Raw genomic sequence first — 20,791 nt, 5'->3', positions numbered from 1 at the left:
CTCCTACGTCTGGACCAACAGCCCATTTGATTCCACTTCTAGTGTAACAGTAAAATCATATGAAATCTAGTTATAGTGCAGAAAGTACTGTGCACCATAGTTATTTTTATATATAAATAACATTTTTAAATTTGCTTCTTAAAAGTGGTTGTAGAGGATTAGAAAAAGAGACCTAAATTCTTTAAAAAAAAAAAAAAAAAAATTTAATAAACAAAACCTCACCACACCTGTTTGTGTGGGGTATTCAGCTCCATTCCATTGAAGTGAGTAGTGCTAGATAGTAATACCAAACTCCTGATTACACGTGTGATGCTGCTTTTAGAAGAAGTGCGCTCTATTTTTCTATTCCTGGATCTTGTCTGCGCGCCGAGATGCTCATAACTGTGCCTTAGGAGACAGAGCCACCTGCTCCGTCTCCATAGCACCGGTAGCCAGCACGAAACCCAACCCAGTAGAATCACTTTACACTGGGTCTCTCACTGGTTACGAGTGCTATGGAGATAGAGCAGGATGATATGTTTCTTAATACAAAGTTATGAGTAGTCAGGAGCACTGATATTTCATAGAGGCATTTAGAAGCAGATTTTGAAAATTAAAGTAATTAAGAAAAATTATTATTGTGCACCGTAATCATTTTCATATAAATTTAAAGGTACACTTGGATGTTTCACGATCCTGTGACTTTATATGCCTATGAAATAAAGACAAGCTGAAACTGTATAATATAAGAAAAAAAATGTCACTTTTATTTTAGGAATGAAAAGCAAAATAAGTTAAAATAATTAGAGAAATAGATAATGCTGGAAATGAATAAACTGGAGAAGCAAGCAGTGTCACCTTCTACATATACTCAGCTTTAGCTGGATTACACGTTATATACCAGATCACCAATACAATACACTGCAGTCACAGGCAATACCATTAGGATGGAAACAGAGCAAGTACAGAAAGAAGTGGCAAAACAATACGGAACACTACCATTGGCCTGATCTACTCTACAAACTAACTAGAAATATTAAGAATGAGAGGAAATAAAATCAGTGAAGACATACTTCTAAAGCAAAGGCACAAAATGGCAACATATGGATCTATACAATAGGTAGAACCAGTGATATGCTCCGGAAGTGTATTTAAATAAAGTGCAAAAGCCAGTTATAGTGTATTTCCAAGAGGTTGTATAATTTAAGAAAAAACATGGCGGTTTCCCTCCAGAAATTTTGCTACTGTATCCTATATGCTGTTATGTTGATATAGTATTGCATTTCTACCCCATTTACTTAAATGGGGTTAAGATGCAATATCAACTACAGCTCACTAACAAGAGTGGCGCTATTAGTGGAAGAAAGCAGCCATGATTTGTTATCTCATACTTACTGTGCTTTTCAAACAATGGGGTATATTTATTAAAACTAAGGCAAAAATGTGGCAGCTGCCCACAGCACCTACATACAGTGCTATGAATCGGGTCACAGTTTTAACTTACTAGAGGGCATTTAAAAAATTTAAAATTGTGAACTTTGGTACAGTGGGCAACTTCTATGCTTTACACCAGTTACATAAATACTATTAAAAGGGTTACTCCACTGCCCCTTGCAGAAGGTGGTGGGGTCGGGACATCAAGGCCACACCCCTTCAATGCAAGTCTATAAGAGGGGACGTGGTATAGACTTGCATTGAGAGCACGTGGTCAGGATGTCATGAGGGGGCGTGGCTGTGACTGCCCACACCCAGCCTTCTAAACGAACGCCAAGTGCTGTACAGAGATCACAAGGGTCCCAGCTGTGGGACTCCCGCGATCAGACATCTTAGATAGGGATAAGATATCTAGGGGTGGAGTAACCCATTAATGTTATACAGGCTAATAATATTACATTAGTGAGTCCTTTAGACTATTACTACATACAGGATCCGGTCACACGGACAAGGCTATACGGACACAGGAATAAGGATTTCCGCATGAACAGAGCGGCAGAATCCCACTGAAATCAATGGGACTCTACTGCAGCGGAATGTCCGTGCGGAATATTCCGGTGGAATTCTGCACGGACATTCCGACGTGTGAACATACCCTAAGGGTGTGTTCCGACGTTCAGGTTTTCAATTGCAGGTATTGAATACAAGGCAAGGAAGGGTTTCGAAAACAGAAGTCTTTTCTGGCTTTGTAGTCATTAATTGCAATTAAGAACCTGAATGTGGGAACATAGTTCTCTAACAAAGGTCCTTTGATCTACATCAGTGTTTCCCAACCAGTGTGCATCCAGCTGTTGCAAAACTACAATTCCCAGCATGCCCCAAATGAATGGTGATAAATATTGATATTTCCCAGCTTAGTTTATCATGACAAGCAAAACAAATGTACTGTATAATAAAAAGTGTATAAAAGTCGAAATATCAGTTTAGACAATGGAATTTTTTTTACCAATGAATGAAATCTGCCTGTATATAGTATACCATATCTGTGCCCCGTGTATAGGGTACCATATCTGTGCTATATTATATATATGGTACCATATCTGTGCCCCATATATATAGGGTACCATATCTATGCCCCATATATAGGGTAATAATGTATTGTGGTCATGTACCAATCCAGCAATAATTGCTGTATTACATAGAACGAGAAACAGTAATTCTTATGTAAATTGTTTTATATGTAATGGAGCCTATAGGGATAATATGTATATTTATATGACCTCACATCTGCAGGCAGTCTGTCTGGCTCGAAGACATGAAAACTACTCTGTATACTCGACTTCTGTGTGCACAAAGGCAATGTCCCAAGTGGGCGACTTCCCAGCTGAGCATGCTGAGAGTTGTAGTACTAAATCAGCTGGAGAAGCTTGGGGAACAGAGCAATTGAATGGTAATATAAGGGAAACACATTTTGAGGATAAATTTTCTTACTTACAAACAACATGAATATAACTTTCAATGTATCTCAACCATACTTTCCTATAATACCGGATTTATCGTAGTGCAACACAACATTACAGCGATGAATGTGGTGGCTGTGAATGAGGTCATCTGCAAAAAACTTCAGCAAAACTTTTACACTCCAGGCTAGGAGAACAATGCCTGGTAGAATTTTTTTGTCATTCGCTTAATGTAACAAAAAAAAAAAAAAAAAACTGAGCCTAAAATGTATTTTGTAATATATCACATAAAGTCGACTGAAATAATTTTACTACTACTAAAATAAAAATCTCTCTTCCTTTGGTTAATATGTTATTATTACTTGCTAGTCTGGGGAGACAGCAATTTATTGCTGCTTTTTAGAGATGAGTGAACTTACAGTAAATTCGATTTGTCACAAACTTCTCGGCTCGGCAGTTGATGACTTATCCTGCATAAATTAGTTCAGCTTTCAGGTGCTCCCGTGGGCTGGAAAAGGTGGATACAGTCCTAGGAGAGAGTCTCCAGCCCACGGGAGCACCTGAAAGCTGAATTAATTTATGCAGGAAAAGTCATCAACTGCCGAGCCGAGAAGTTCGTGACGAATCAAATTTACTGTAAGTTCGCTCATCTCTACTGCTTTTAATAAAAAACCAAGCTTGGTCTTGTTAAAATGTACCGGTCATCAATTTTATGCAACTTGAACCACGTCATTAGGGCAGTCAGTCTCAGTTGGTTTCAGCCCGGCCTGCAAACCATGATTGATCGCTTCTTATACTTAAAAGGGTATTAATACTATTAATACTCCATGGCGAATGGTTCAGGCAGCATGAAAGGGTCCCTTTTAAGAAGACCTGTAATTAGTATAGTCATAAATAATCCTTTTTATATTGACTTATCAAATCATTTTGTAGCCTCTGATGCCTCAATTCCAATGTGGTTTTACACACACTTGTGCACGTTCTCCCACTTAAAAAGATGAGAGAGGCCTGTAATTTTCATCATAGGTATACCTCTACTATGAGAGACACAAGGAGAGAAAAAAATACATAAAATCACATTGTCTGATTTTTAAAGAATTTGCAAATTATGGGGGAAAATAAGTATTTGGTCAATAACAAAAGTTCATCTCAATACTTTGTTATTTACCCTTTGTTGGCAATGACAGGAGGTCAAAGTTTTCTGTAAGTCTTCACAAGATTTTCACACACTGTTGCTGGTATTTTGGCCCATTCCTCCATGCAGATCTCCTCTAGAGCAGTGATGTTTTGGGGCTGTCGCTGGGCAACACAGACTTTCAACTCCCTCCAAAGGCTTTCTATGGGGTTGAGATCTGGAGACTAGCCAGACCACTCCAAGACCTTGAAATGCTTCTTACGAAGCCACTCCTTCGTTGCCCGGGCGGTGTGTTTGGTATCATTGTTATGCTGAAAGACCCAGCCACATTTCATCTTCAATGCCCTTGCTGATGGAAGGAGGTTTTCACTCAAAATCTCACGATACATGTCGTCCTGGTTCCTTAGCAGAAAAACAGCCCCAAAGCATGATGTTTCCACCCCCATGCTTTACAGTAGGTATGGAGTTTTTCGGATGCAACTCCGCATTCTTTCTCCTCCAAACACGACGAGTGGAGTTTTTACCAAAAAGTTCTACTTTAGTTTCATCTGACCGTATGACATTCATCCAAATGCTCTCTAGCAAACTTCAGACAGGCCCGGACATGTACTGGCATAAGCAGGGGGACAAGTCTGGCAATGCATGATTTGATTCCCTGGTGGGACTAGTGTGTCCCTAGTGTGTTACTGATGGTAGCCTTTGTTACTTTGGTCCCAGCTCCCTGCAGGTCATTCACAAGGCCCCCCCCCTCCCCCGTGGTTTTGGGATTTTTGCTTACCGTTCTAGTGATCATTTTGACACCATGGGGCGAGATCTTGCATGGAGCCCCAGATAGAGGGAGAGTATCAGTGGTCTTGTATGTCCTCCATTTCATAATAATTGCTCAAACAGCTGAATTATTCACACCAAGCTGCTTACCTATTGCAGATTCAGTCTTCCCCGCCTGGTCTACAATTTTGTTTCTGCTGTCCTTCAACAGCTCTTTGGTCTTGGCCATAGTGGGGTTAGGAGTGTGACTGTTTGAGGTTGAGGACAGGTGTCTTTTATACTGATAAGTTCAAACAGGTGCCATTAATACAGGTAACATAAGGAGGACAGAGAAGACTCTTAAAGAAGAAGTTACAGGTCTGTGAGAGACAGAAATCTTGCTTGTTTGTAGGTGACCAAATACTTATTGTCCACCATAATTTGCAAATAAATTCTTTAAAAATCAGACAATGATTTTATGGATTTTTTCTTCATTATGCCTCTCATAGTTGAGGTATACCTATAATGAAAATTACAGGCCTCTCATGTTTTTAAGTAGGAGAACTTGCACAACTGGTGGCTGACCAAATTTATTTTAGTATATAGTTGACTGTCTACATTTTTCCCATGAATAGTCAAATGAGGGGGAACCTAATTTTGTTTTATAAAAGGAAGGTGCAGACTAGGCTCCGGGGGAGGTAAATTAAAACCTGTGTAAAAGGAATCTGGTTGCTATGGGCAACTGCACCACTCTTCCTCTACACAGGTTTTGATAAATCTCCTCCCATGGACTGCAAGTTGGAGTCACACCCCCTCAGCCTCACATTCACACCCCTTCTTAAAGATAAATTCAGACGCACCTGACTATTCAGGGAAAAGTGCAAATAGTCAACCAAATAGTAAAATCCCAATATCACAGAAACATGGGTTGAAGATGGTAACATGATTTACATGATGAAATGATTTCATACAGAACAAATGTCCTTTTTAAAAAAGACATACAATCAAAGCAGATTTAATCTGCAACTAAAATTGACAAGATGTAGAAATGAAAAATGTTCTCAGCATGTGGGCAAGGTTTGTAAAATCTCATCTATTCGTCCAGTACGGTACTGCAGATATTTTTACTGTACTGCATTTTTTTTAACCTGCTCAGATCTAGAATTTACCACAGGGTTTGGGTCACAAAGGGTGTATTTAGTTTCTGTCCAGTAAATCTGCATAGTTTACAACAGTGTTTTCCAAAGAGTATGTCTCCTGTTGTTGCAAAACTACAACATCCAGCATGCTGGGAGTTGTAGTTTTGCAACAGTTTAGGACATGCTGTTTGGAAAACACCGATTTGCAGAAATTGACCTGTGACGTCCCATGACCCGGTACACATCACTGTGCACTGAGGACAAGCAGGGCTCTGTGCACTGAGGACAAAAATACACATTTTTTTTAAACATTGTATATTATAAATATACATATAATGCTATTATCTACATTATAAAAAGCTTTTGCAAACAACAGGTACACTTTAATGGTCTTTAGAAATAAACTAACAGTAAATAAAATAAAGATAGGATGCATTTATCAAAATATCTTTTCTGCATTAAGCTAGCTTCAGGTTAATGAAAGTTTAGAAACTATTTTAGAAAGTGCCTTTAATTTACAATATTACTGTACAAGTGGAATCTATACCAAACAGCTAACTAGATATAGGTGGCATTCTCACAATAATTTATATATAGATACATCCCATTTGGTCTAGTCTCATTGCACTGCACAATGGGTCTTTTAGACTCTACAATATATTTCTGTTAGGCATAGAAAATAAGTTCGGGTATCTGTCCTCCTTGCACCCCGGTGCCATTGGTGCTGTCTGAGGAGCACTGAAACTGCACAGTTACTTTTCCGCACTGTACCTCAGTCATTCCTTCCTGTCCAAAGTAGCTCAACTCATTGCCATCCAGGACCACGCTGGCCGTGTAGAAAGTATCTGGTTCAATTTGCACAGGGTACTCAAACCAGACAGGAAAGGTGTTGCTGGATCCATCTGAAAAATATTTGCTCAGATTCTGTCCTAATATCACACCCTGGCGTTTCAGTTCGATTTTTGCGCTATATTCAGCTGACCCGCAGCTGGAACCATAAAGGCCAAAACCTGCAATAAATACCCTTTTATCCACAGAGAACTGAATGCTGTCACAACGGCCTCTGTAACGCCACTGGTTGCTACGGTAGGCACATGACTGAAAACGGTGGCATCTCTGAGGGACAAGACCCTTTCGGGGTTTGCTTACAAAATCTAAATCTGGTTTCTTAGCAGCGGTATACCAAAGAAATATATCATTTGTTTCATTAAGAGTCAACACTCCGGACTGGGCCGCGCCATTGGCAAAGTCATCAAGCGCCATCGCTGGGATGCGAATTAAGTAAAGGGCTTTGCCCAAAACTTTCCTCTTGTTCTCGATCGTGGGTGTTAACTCTTGACGTTGACATTCAACTTCGGCCCAACTGAGAGCCGCCTCAAAGACGACTATTTCTTTGGCGTTCAGAGTCTCTCTATTAAGGATACTTTCCAGCGTTTGAAAGTCAATGTCGCAAAAGCCTTCGCTTTTTAAAGCCAGCTCTGCCTGCGCATCAATCACTTCCCAACATCTCTGGGTCAGATCAGGTTCTTCAAACAGGCAGCTTTGAGACAGGAGAACACAGGCATTCTTTGCACTTAAGCTGGTTTCTAGGAAGTTGACACAAGCTCTGGCAAGATGGGGAACGATATATTTTTTAGCAGCGTACAGAGTTGCCAGAACGGTGTCAGCAGCCAAGTCAATTTCATCACAATACAAGTACCTACATAAAAGAAGACAACATGTTACAAATAGTAGTTGTGAACAGATTGACTCTGGTCAGCGCATCTAATGCTAGACAAATCCTCAGAGAAATATAGACGTGAAGGGCACATAAATATCCTTATCCACTGTCAGTATAGTGTTTTCTTTCAATATGTTCCTTTCAATAAGTCATATACCCCCTATTCAAAATAATTACATCTAAGTCCCCTCAAAGCTATGATCATACACCATGCTACCAGCAAAGGTAAGGCACGAGGACAGCGAGTGAACCCCTAGAGAAATGGTATATACCCCAGGATAGACAGAGAACCAGCATACACCCCAGGGATAGATTACATGCAATGTGGTTTCTTCTATTTCCATTTACAAGCTATAGCCACATTTTGTTTTGCAACTCTGACTACTAACCTTTATGGGAAAAAAATAATTATTAATTTAATCCCAACATGACAAGGGTTAAACAATATTCCCTAGTATATACCAATGATATAATTATCTTCTACACATTGAACGAGCGCTGTTTAGGAGGGGTCCATGGCCCCTTCAGGCAATGAAATAATAAAAGCTTTTGAGCTCTTTTTAAAATGTTTTCAGAAGAGTCATTTTGTATATACCTGTCTATGTTTTGTCTTTATACCCATGTCTTTTGTATTGAATATAAGTGTGCACCATAGTGTTTTTTTGTTTTCCCCTTCGGTCTCTGTAAGGGTTAAACAATCTCTGACTCTGGACATGATGACTATCGATCACAACAGCAGCTACATGGGTGATCGCGCAGGCACAAGCTTTTTGCCGTCACGTTAACAGCAGTGAAGACGAACAGCGATGGGAGTTAAGCAAGAGTTCGCTGTGCTGTAAATTTAGGCTTCAAGGGGTTAATAGGAAACTGCTGTAACTAGCGATCATTACTGTTATAATGCTAAAGGTGGTAAAATATACACTCCAATACAAGTCATTAACAACACCACCCGAGCAGCCAAAATGTGAGTCATGATGGGAAATTATCTCGATTCACTGTCTTGTAAACATGACCACAGAACTAGGACTATGGTGGCTTAGACATCAGCACTGTTGCCTTAAAGCACTTGGTTTCCACATCTGCTCAGGATTTCCTCCCCATATCTGAGTGGGTTTCCTCCAACACCTTTCTGAAAGGTTTACTGTTTTCCCATGTAACTAGGACTAGGACATTAGATTGTGACAAGGACAAGCAATACGAATCTCTGGACAGTTCTATGCAATATATTGGTCCTATATAAAGCAACAGAACATATTTCATGATCTTCATCCATAAACCACTTCCACTCTCCATAGGGATTATATACCGGCAAAACAGGATTCCAGTCAGTAGTAAAAGATGATTCATTGATAAGAACAACGCGTTTCAACACCAGGACTAGCATCTTCATCAGGTTCATGTATAAAAAAAGCAAATACCAACAAATACATAGAATACTCACATGGTGTGATGCTCCACCCGTCCAACTCGGACGGGAACTGAAACCGCTAGGTCAAGGGGTCAGCAGGAAGCAATAAACCATGTCAGTAAGTATCACAAGAGATGAAGAATTAACCATATCATTAAAATCACCAGACATAGGTTATTCTTAATTAAAAACAGTGTAGATTAATCTACAAAATTATATATCTCATTCTATCATCATCATGATTTCTTTTTTGGTTAGTCAGTATGAATATCTATGTTCCGTGCCCCTTTTTATGATATATATATTTTGTAGATTAATAGATTATTCTTAATTAAAAACCGTGTCTATGTCTGGTGATTTTAATGATATGGCTAATTCTTCATCTCTTGTGATACTCACTGACGTGGTGTATTGCTTCCTGCTGACCCTTTGACCTAGCTGTTTCAGTTCCGGTCCGGGTTGGACGGGAGGAAAACACGCCATTTGAGTATCCTATATATTTGTTGGTATTTGGGTTTTGTATATATGTACCTGATGAAAACGCAAGTCCTGGCATTGAAACGCGTTTCTTATCAATAAATCATCTGAATAATATCTTTTACTAGTGACTGGAATCCTGTTGCGCCGGTATATAATCCCTACGGAGAAGTGGTGGAAGTGGTTGAAGATAGCAATACGCCTTTAAGGTGGAGGGATCGGCTGCATTTGGAGTGCTTTCTGTGCCTATATCAGTGTTGTGCCTGCATACTGCACAACTTAGCGGCTAAACGCTTCCAGTATATTTAGAACATCGGAATCACGGATAATTGCACTATGGAGCGCTTCCCCTTTTGTTTTTTTATGATCTTCATCCAGTAACAGAGGTAACTTGATATCGCTGACTTCTCTACTTAATCGGTCCACTCCGGCCCTTGAGTATTGCAGAGAGCCCATGATGCTTCTGTACACTGCAGTAATACACCAGCACGCTGGGGCGCACCACCATACTGTAGAAGTCACACTGCAAGAACCTTGCATATGAACCAGCTGAGCTACATTTTTTTTTAAATTTTTTTGCAGACTCAATCCACAGATGACGGAAGGAACATTTCCGACAAGCCCCGTTTTCAGCTACTTTCACACTTGAAGTGAGAACTGATTTGTATTACTGAAGTCTCACACTTTGAACTACTGTATATTTCAGCCCTGGCTTCTTATTTGCATGCTTGGTGCTCTTGGATCTAGTTTCATGCACCATTTCCCTGTAGTTGCCTGTATAAAGATGCTTGCTGCATCAATAATAAAAACATATAACACACACACACACACACACACACACACACACACACATTGAAACCTCTTTAAGAAGACCACCAAAAATTGCACTGAAAAGTGGTCTTCTATTGGAATTGGTCTTCTCAAAGAAAATGGTCACAATGCATAATGTATTGTGGACTGAAAATCTGTCACACAAAATCAGGTCTGGATAAGGGGGTGGTCTTTTGGAGAGGTTTCACTGTATTCTGCAGCATTGTAGACCAATATTTCTCAACTAGGGTGGCTACAGCAGTTGCAAAACTACAACTCCCAGCATGCCCAGACAGCCGAAGGCTGTCTGGGCATGCTGGGAGTTGTAGTTTTGCAACACCTGTAAGCATCCTGGTTGGGAAACACTGATCTAATGAATGGTTTTCCTTCTCTTTGCCATGGGTATAAGGGTCCCTCCTACTTAATAGCCCCCTAAAGAGGTGGTGACCCTGAAATATTCCCCCCTGAAACAAGACACAAAGCATGCTGGGAGTTGTAGTATTGCAACACCTGTAAGCATCCTGGTTGGGAAACACTGATCTAATGAATGGTTTTCCTTCTCTTTCCCATGGGTATAAGGGTCCCTCCTACTTAATAGCCCCCTAAAGAGGTGGTGACCCTGAAATATTCCCCCCTGAAACAAGACACAAAGCATGCTGGGAGTTGTAGTTTTGCAGCAGCTGGAGGCACACTGGTTGGGAAACACTGTTCTAGACATTCCCATCTGTTTTGTTCCCAGGTATTTTGCCCTTAGTTTATCCCCATTCATCTGCATTGACATCTAATGTATTACAGTTTTGTTAATATCAGCAGTAGTTTTCTTCACAGCTGCGTCAGGATAAACAATGACAGGATCGGAGCGCCCGGACTCCAGCGCTTTAACATTTTATTATTCCTCTTGTGTTATACAAGTTCAGAAGAGAAAAAAATTTACCAAATAAACCTCAAAACTGTTTGCTACAAAATTTAAATAATGACTTCTTAATAAGCCCAAGAGTCCATGGTGAAAGGACACGGATTGTAGATGTGACACGGCTGTGGGAGGATGTCGGCTATAGTCTGCTCATTGAAGCTGCAGTGAGCGCTGACATAAATACGCACATTATTATAATGTAGGGATAAAGCTTACTTCAGCATTGCGAGGAAAGCAGCAGGTTCAACATCTGGTATACGGATTTCATCTTTGTCCTCTGCAAGCTCTCCGTAAAACATTGCATGGAACACCGAACTCCCAACAGCTAGGACATACTGGGGATAGGGAGAACAGAGGGCAAGTTAGCGGGTATATAATAAGGTCACCAATATACGGGGACAAATATAAAAACACACAAGGATGCATAGGTATGTATGAGACAGTTCTGAGATAGATAGATAAGATAGATCTGAGATAGATATGAGATATAGATAGATATGAGATATAGATAGATATGAGATATAGATAGATATGAGATATGAGATATAGATAGATATGAGATATAGATAGATATGAGATATAGATAGATATGAGATATAGATAGATATGAGATATAGATAGATATGAGATATAGATAGATATGAGATATAGATAGATATGAGATATAGATAGATATGAGATATAGATAGATATGAGATATAGATAGATATGAGATATAGATAGATATGAGATATAGATAGATATGAGATATAGATAGATATGAGATATAGATAGATATGAGATATAGATAGATATGAGATATAGATAGATATGAGATATAGATAGATATGAGATATAGATAGATATGAGATATAGATAGATATGAGATATAGATAGATATGAGATATAGATAGATATGAGATATAGATAGATATGAGATATAGATAGATATGAGATATAGATAGATATGAGATATAGATAGATATGAGATATAGATAGATATGAGATATAGATAGATATGAGATATAGATAGATATGAGATATAGATAGATATGAGATATAGATAGATATGAGATATAGATAGATATGAGATATAGATAGATATGAGATATAGATAGATATGAGATATAGATAGATATGAGATAGATAGATATGAGATATAGATAGATATGAGATATAGATAGATATGAGATATAGATAGATATGAGATATAGATAGATATGAGATATAGATAGATATGAGATATAGATAGATATGAGATAGATAGATATGAGATAGATAGATATGAGATAGATAGATATGAGATAGATAGATATGAGATAGATAGATATGAGATAGATAGATATGAGATAGATAGATATGAGATAGATAGATATGAGATAGATAGATATGAGATAGATAGATATGAGATAGATAGATATGAGATAGATAGATATGAGATAGATAGATAGATAATGAGATGATGGATATACAGACAGATGGAGGCAAGCTGCCCCACACGTGTATATCAATCTTTCCATCGGAGCGCAGTTACAGTAAATGTCAAGCAAACTCATTGGCCGACATTTATCATTGTCTTTAGACTGTTTTTGTGTCTAGAAAAGGCGCAAAAAAGGTGCAAGCAGGATTTTTTGCACCGTTTTTTTGCGCTTTTTTGGTTTACACATTTCTGCTGATTTTGAGTTGCAATCCACTGATTTTGGCAATACACATGATATGGATGGGTTTTTTGAACTGTGCCTTTTTGTGAAAAGGCGCAAAAAAGGTGCAAAGCCACCGAAAAGTCTCTAAAACTACACCAGCCCAGACTTAGCTTAGCTTTTTGGTCTATTTGAAGAGTGAAATTTCAGAAAATGTGACCTGCACAAAATTTATCAAATGCTCTGTGACCATTTAATAAATTTGGTTCTCCTACACATTACCAGCACACACAAAAAGGCGTAGAAAAATACTTCACTTACACCTACAATGATAAATGCCGGCCATCATGTTATACCACTAGACAAAAACAGGTAAGTGACAATCTCAGCTCTGCTACATAAATACAAACTACTCTATTATTGTACAATTAAAAAAAAAAAAAGTCTTCTTTATCACATGAAACATTTTAATCACAAGAAGACCTGGTTAAAACTCAGACTTTGTTACCATGAAGAGCACCTGTGCTTACCTTATGACCTGGCAAGCTTTGAGTCCCACTCGGGGGTCCCACCACAAAATGCACATCTGCCATCAATTCATTATTAAACATCACAGCGTTCCTAAAGAGTTAAAATGGCTTGAATTAACATTTCTATACATTCAGAAGCAAACCCACCCCCTTTTCTAATATACAGAAGATGCATTTCCTATATATATATATATATAATATTCATGAATTCATAGAGGTAGTCATTGCAATGAGCCCCAGGAGCCCCTCACCTCTCTCGGATGGTACCGTACAGCCCTTGCCAGTTCGGGGATGGGATGGTGTTATTGTTGTTCAGGTTTTGCTGGTGATATTGCTGCACAGAGTTTGAGTTGCTGTTGGCCGGCTTCTTGCTCGGAAAGATCTCTGCAGCCATCTTCTTCTTTTTTCGATTTTTTAATGTAATAATTTCATAGCAAACTGGAGGTAACTTGCTGCCACTACTGGAACTAGCCTTTTTGGGACCTTTTTTGGACCGATTCTTCACCGTTTCTGGAAGCATCAAGAAAAAAGTGAGACATTTCATGTTCTTTTCTTTGGCATCTACCATCAGTTCATGCAGCCCAGCAGCTTAAAAAGTAAAATATCCCAGAAATCCAAAAAGGTATATTACACACAGACACACACAAAAAAAAAAAAATGGAAAAAAAAAAGCTGTGACTTTTTTTTTTTGGCAGAAATGTGACTTCAAGTTTGATCCATCACTTGATGTGATAAATCTTTTCGGAGCATGTCTCCTATTTTATTCCCTTCAGACACGGCACAGCTGGGGCCACCTACTGTGCAGCAGCGGCAGAACGAGGAGCGCGTATAGCTGTCTGCATTTCTTATAGTAAATTAGGTTAACAAGATGGGATTCTGCTTAAAGCAGAGATAGTCCCGTTGGCTGACTCCAGTCGTGTGCTGAAAGGATCTGAAGAGAGTCGAGATTGCAGCTTTGCAGATGGTGTCAGACAGTCAATAGCTTTGAGCCAATAGCTGAAGCCACAGATAATGATTGGACCAAGCATCGCAGCAAGAGTGTTTGTAACATACATCGTCCCTCGGTTAAAGGGGAAATGCTATAGTGTGGGGGCTTATGGAGTCAGCTAGGAAAATGCACAGGCAGCACAAGCAAAGGCCAATGCCATAGGGAACATACAGGAGCATGCGTCAATGTGCAGCATACATCTATAGGATTTTTATACAATAGTGTGAATGCAAGCTTAGTTTCTGCGTTTTACTAGTGAAGGAAATGGAGATGAGGTCACTGCCTGGGATTTAATCCATTCCGGTCCCAACTAACATAATGGGCTCTGACAGGAGCTCCGCGCATTGCTAAGCTGTGCTAATCAGGCCAATGGCTATGGCAGCCGTACAAGAGGGGAAAGTGTGAATCTCTCCCAACAAGATGCACCGAAATAATACAAACTGTCACCACTCCCCCCCTCTCTCCTGCTCCCTTTCTCAACCTTATTGCAGATTTGGCTTGTAAGGGATTTTAGGCAGTCAGATATGAGAGCTTATTTCCCAGATCAGAGAGGGATTGATTTTAAGGGCTGATGTAACACCTCTCCTCTACAATCATCCTCAGCGGGGCACTGCCACTCGTATGCCATCCCGCGAGCGCTTTTATTCATGTATTATGAACCAGTGTTTCCCTCTGGTGCCACATAATTCTCCGTAATGTTTTGTTAATGAGGCTCGGATCATTGTAGGATAAAAAAAATAAAATACAATAAAAAAAAAAAATCAGGTTCAGTATTGCTGTGCCTGAGCACCTCGTATACACTGCATCCGTATGGATGCCTGTTTATAGCTTAGGGAAGCTCTTATTACGGCACAATGACTGATCTCTTTCCAGGGAGTTCCCTGGTCTATTGCTTCTTGCAGCAAGGCACGGAGTAAGCTTGTTAACCCTTGATGCCTGTCTACGTGCAGGGAAAGCCCTTTCATCTGGTAATCCAGAAAATCGAATTATTCAGCACAGAATGTGGCCAATTTTCTGTGCTATGGTTAATAGACAATGAAATCTCTAAAGCAGGGTTTTCTAAACAGTGTGACTCCAGCTGTTGCAAGACTACAACTCCCAGCATGCAGGGCATACGGGGAGTTGTAGTTTTGCAACAGCTGGGGACACACTGCATGGAAAACACTGCTCTAAAGAACCATGCACACTGAGTAAATTCAGGACAATTCTCCAAAATTACAAGTATTTTTAAACCCGGTGCCAAATTTCCTGAATGGGGCGCTGCTCTCTCCGCTGTATATAACTATACAGTAAGAGACGAAGCTAAATCTCCAACATTGGCCCTCATTTACTTAGAAAATCGGGTTGTAAGTCTATCTTGCATTCTTTCCCGACTGCTTTTTTCCCCTGGTATTTATTATTATGTTGCATCCTGTTTGTCGCACGTGGGTTTTGTTGGTTTTGGTTTCCAACTCCTCTGAGTTGTCGGGGAAAAAATCCACAACAATTCAACAAATTCGGGTTGGAAACCTTTATAAATACGTGGGAAAGCTCAGAAATGTCGGGTAACGCCCCTTTTTCGGGTTTGGGAGAATCCACATCGGGTCCGTTGGGAAAAAATGTTGCATCGTGTCGCAGACAGGAACACGATGTCTGCGACATGTCGCAGACAAAGATGCGCCAAAAAAACCCGACAAAACAAGTAGGGTTTAGAATAGTAAATGAGGGCCATTGTCTTTTTTACATTTCACATATAGGGCATACAGTGCAGGTTTCATCAGGGTAATTAAGGTTAAAAAGCTGAGGGAAGCAAGGTGTTTGCCAAAATGCAAACTGTATACCTCTATATGTGAGACAAACAACATTTTTAGCAGAACTTTGAGAGCGCTGGGACCTTGGCTTTTCTACATGTACAGGTTCGTGCAGATGGCCGATGTATAGAGCTCTGTCTAAGTTAGGCCCCTTTCACACTGCCATTGTGCCCCGTCGGAAATGCCCATTAAGCGCTTTATTTTTTATTTTTTTTGCCTTTGACGTCTTATCCAGACGGGGCACAAAGTAAAAAAGTTTTTTTTTTTACTAAACCCTCAACTTTGGAAATATACTGGATTGCTGATGGACCCCATTCGAGTCAATGGAATCTGTCGGGATCCTGTAGTGTCAGTTGTGCTCTGACCCGTTCAGCAAATAAAAAATGAACAGACCCAAAATGGGATATGGGATGGAGTATGTCACTGCCCACGGCGTGCTGATAATCCATCTACACTCATGTAATTCTATGGCACTGGTCTCGAGGTGAAGTCAGAACAGGAATCTATTTCATAATGCATATTATTATACAGTGGAGAACAGTGGGAAGAGAGGAAAATGCGCCTCATTCAGGAATTTAGGCACCAAATTTGAAAAGACTGTCATTTAGACAAATGATTATGGTGCATGACAGTCATTTGTCTAAAAACCATTAGGTACACTTTAAGCCTATATGGCAACGTAAAGACGTGTACGGCTCCTTAGTACAGAGACACAAGGCCTTACAGGCTCCATTGGTTGCTGCATGTACATAGAAATTCTCTCCTAGAAGCAATGTTTTAATGGCGGGAAACCTATGGAAATATAGTCATGAAATGTGCCATTACTTCTTACAGGGTCCAACAGGGTAAGATTACACATAAAGGATCAAGGGTAGGTTCACACATAGCATTTCACGATGTGCAAAATCCGCTGCTCCTATTTTTTTTTAACCCCTTAAGGACATGTACCGTAAATGTACGGCAATTCTAAGAGATACTTAGCGCACAGTGCCGTACAATTACGGCACAGCTTTCCTGGATCACCCCGACTCCGGACGCGGTGATCGGAAGGGGGATGACTGCTGACAACTATCAGCAGCCATCCCAGGACATCGCCTGTTGATTCTCCAATCAATTCTGACTGGTAAATCATGGCTTTTCCAGGCTGATCGGGTCTCTGGTGACCTGATCGCCTGGAAAATAGGGGTGATCGAGGTTGTCAAAAACAGCCCCGATCAGTCTAAAGGATAGGAGCGAGGTGGCCAGGTTTTCACCTCCTCCTTTCCCCTGTGATTTTCAGGAATGACAGGTGAATCGCAGGGCAGGGGTGGGGGGTTAAAGTTGAGATCCCCCCCTTTCTGCCCGCCTCTGGACGTCTGGGCAGAGCAGGGGAAGATGGCGGCGACATTTACCGGCCACTATGGAAGAGGGAGTCAGTGGCAGGCAGTGTGGACTGGCGGCAGGGAGGACAGGCGGCAGCAGAATGCAGGCGGCAGGAGAATGCAGGTGGCGGAGACAGAGGCAGCAGTGAAGATCTGGTAAGTGATCTTCACTGCTGCCTTCTAGTTTCACAACTACAACTCCCAGCATGCCCAGACAGCCAAAGGCTGTCTGGGCATGCTGGGAGTTGTTGTTTTGCAACATCTGGAGGGCTACAGTTTGGACACCACTGTATAGTGGTCTTCAAACTGTGTACTTCCAGATATTGCAAAACTCCAACTCCAAGCATGCCCAGACAGTCCAGGCATGCTGAGCATTGTAGTTCTGCAACATCTCCCCCCCCCCCCGGGCGGGGGTTTACAGCGAGTATCCCAGGCTAAGTTTGAGCTGCGACACTGTTTCCAAAACAGAGCCTCCAGCTGTTGCAAAATAACTCCCAGTATTGCCGGACAGCCATTGACGGTCAAGGAATGCTGGGAGTTTTGCAACAGCTTGGGGCACCCTGTTTGGGGAATACTGTCTTACAGTATTTCTGGTGGAGGAGGCAAGCGCCATGCTTGCATCCGGGTCCATCCCTATGCAATCCCTAATTTAGGCCTCAAATGCGCATGGCACACTCTCACTCCGGAGCCCTGTCGAATTTCAAGGAAACAGTTTAGGGCCACATATGGGGTATTTCCGTACTCGGGAGAAATTACCTAACAAATTTTGGGGGGCTTTTTCTCCTTTTACCCCTTATGAAAAGGTAAAGTTGGGGTCTACACCAGCATGTTAGTGTAAAACAATATTTTTTTTTTTTTTTACACTAACATGCTGGTGTTGCCCCATACTAGCCTCAGAGAGCAGCATGTACATTTGAGGCCTTAATTGGTGATTTGCACAGCGGTTCTAACAAACGCAAAAAAAAAAAAAAAAAAAAAAAAACACCCACATGTGACCCCATTTTGGAAACTACACCCCTCACTGAATGTAACTAGTGGTATAGTGACTAACACCCCACAAGTGTTTGACACATTTTCATTAAAGTTGGTTGGGAAAATGGGGAAAAAAATTCCACTAAAATGCTGGTGTTACCCTAAATTTTTTATTTTTACAAGGGAAAATAGGGGGGAAAAAAGCCCCCCAAAATGTGTAACCCCATTTCTTCTGAGTAAGAACATACCCCATATAGGGATGTGAAGTGCTCTGCGGGCAAACTACAATGCTCAGAAGAGAAGGAGCGACATTGGGCTTTTGGAGAGAAAATTTGTCAGGAATTGAAGGCCACGTGTGTTTACAAAGCCCCCATGGTGCCAGAACAATGGACCCCCCACACACACACACACTACCCCATTTTGTAAACTACACCCCTCACAGAATTTAATAAGGGGTGCAGTGAGCATTAACATCCCACTGGTGTTTGACAGATTTTTGGAACAGTGGTCCGTGAAAATGAAAAATTAAATTTTTCATCTGAACAGTCCACTGTCCCAAAGATCTGTCAAACATCAGTGGGATGTAAATGCTCACTGCATCCCTTATTAAATTCTGTGAGGGGTGTAGTTTCCAAAATGAGGTCACGTGTGTGTGTAGGGGGGTCTACTGTTCTGACACCATGGGGGCTTTGTAAATGCACATGGCCCCTGACTACCATTCCAAACAAATTCTCTCTCTAAAAGCTCAAATGGCACTACTTAGTTCACCCGCAGTGCACTTTACATCCACATATGGAGTTTTTGCCATATATTGGGGGAATTTTCTCCTATTTCCTCTTGTAAAAATAAAAAATTTGGGGAAAAAAAAAATTTTTTAGAGAAAAAAAAATTCCATTTACACACCCGACTTTAATGAAAATTCGTCAAACACCTGTGGGGTGTTAAGGCTCACTGTACCCCTTGTTACGTTCCTTGAGGGGTGTAGTTTCCAAAATAGTATGCCATTTTTTTCCCCCGCTGCTCTGGCACCATAGGGGCTTCCTAAATGCAACATGCCCCCAAAAACCATTTCAGCAAAATTCGCTCTCCAAAATCCCATTGTCGCTCCCTCCCTTCTGAGCCCTCTACTGCGCCCGCCGAACACTTTACATAGACATATGAGGTATTTCCTTACTCGAGAAGGGGGGGGGGGAGGGATTTCTCTCCTTTTACCCCTTGTAAAAATAGAAAAAAATGGCTCTACAAGAACATGCGATTGTAAAAAATTTAGATTTTGAATTTTCTCCTTCACTTTGCTTCTATTCCTGTGAAACACCTAAAAGGTTAACAAACTTTCTGAATGTCATTTTGAATACTTTGAGGGGTGCAGTTTCTATAATGGGGTCATTTATGGGGTATTACTCAAAGAAAGGCCCCTCAAATCCACTTCAAACTTAACTGGTCCCTGAAAAATTCAGATTTTGAATTTTTCGTGAAAATTTTGAAAATGGATGCTATACTATTAAGCGCTCTAATGTCTTCAAAAAGTAAAAACATGTCAACATAAAGTAGACATATAGGCCGACATTTATCATTGTCTTTAGACAGTTTTTTGTGTCTAAAAAAGGCACAAACAATGTGCCAACAGGGTTTATTTGCACCTTTTGGTTTGCACATTTCTGCTGATTTTGAGTTGCAATCCACTGATTTTGGCAATACACATGATATGAAAGAGTTTTATGAACTGCACCTTTTTGTGAAAAGGCGCAAAGCCACTGAAAAGTCTCTAAGACCAAACTAGCCCAGACTTAGCTTTTTGGTGTATGTGAAGAGAGAAATTTCAGAAAATGTGACCTGCACAAAATGTATTAATGCCCTGTTACCATTTACGGTAATACATTTGATGCTTCTACACATTACCAGCACACACAAAAAAGGTGTAGAAAAATACTTCACTTACACCTACAATGATAAATGCTGGCCAATGTATTTGTGAATCAATATATAACATTTATTTTCCTTACAAATAGAGATGAGATGAGCGAACTTACAGTGATTCGATTCTTCACTAACTTCTGGAAAAGGTGGATACAGTCCTAGAAGAGAGTCTCCAGCCCTCCAGAGCACCTGAAAGCTGAACTAATTTATGCATGCTAAAGTCAGCAAACGCCGAGCCGAGAAGTTTGTGACAAATCGAAATACTGTAAGTTTGCTCATCTCTACTTACAAGCAGAAAGTTTCAAAGTTAGAAAAATTCAAAATTTTCACGAAATTTTAAAGTTGGATTTTTCACCAAGAAAGGATGCAAGTAACAACGAAAATGTACCACT

General features: G+C 40.4%; 1 protein-coding gene across 4 annotated transcripts in view; it reads right to left on the bottom strand.

Moving 5' to 3' along the window:
- Positions 1-726: 726 nt before the first annotated feature.
- Positions 727-20,791, bottom strand: part of BTBD3 (BTB domain containing 3) — a 32,289-nt gene continuing 12,224 nt past the window's right edge. For 2 of the 4 annotated variants that reach the window (XM_056567875.1, XM_056567873.1), the window contains exons 2-5: positions 13,623-13,881; positions 13,372-13,462; positions 11,439-11,557; positions 727-7,593 (exon numbers count right to left, since the gene is read on the bottom strand). In XM_056567875.1, coding sequence (XP_056423850.1) covers positions 6,561-7,593; positions 11,439-11,557; positions 13,372-13,462; positions 13,623-13,765 — 1,386 coding nt within the window. In that variant the 5' untranslated portion in view covers positions 13,766-13,881 and the 3' untranslated portion in view covers positions 727-6,560. Of the gene's footprint in view, positions 7,594-11,438; positions 11,558-13,371; positions 13,463-13,622; positions 14,733-20,791 lie in introns of those variants that run through there. The other 2 variants (XM_056567874.1, XM_056567872.1) reach the window with 2 other exon arrangements.

Source organism: Hyla sarda, chromosome 3, assembly GCF_029499605.1.
Source record: "Hyla sarda isolate aHylSar1 chromosome 3, aHylSar1.hap1, whole genome shotgun sequence".
Taxonomy (NCBI): Eukaryota; Metazoa; Chordata; class Amphibia; order Anura; family Hylidae; genus Hyla; species Hyla sarda.
This window is presented reverse-complemented; position numbering and strand designations above follow the sequence as displayed.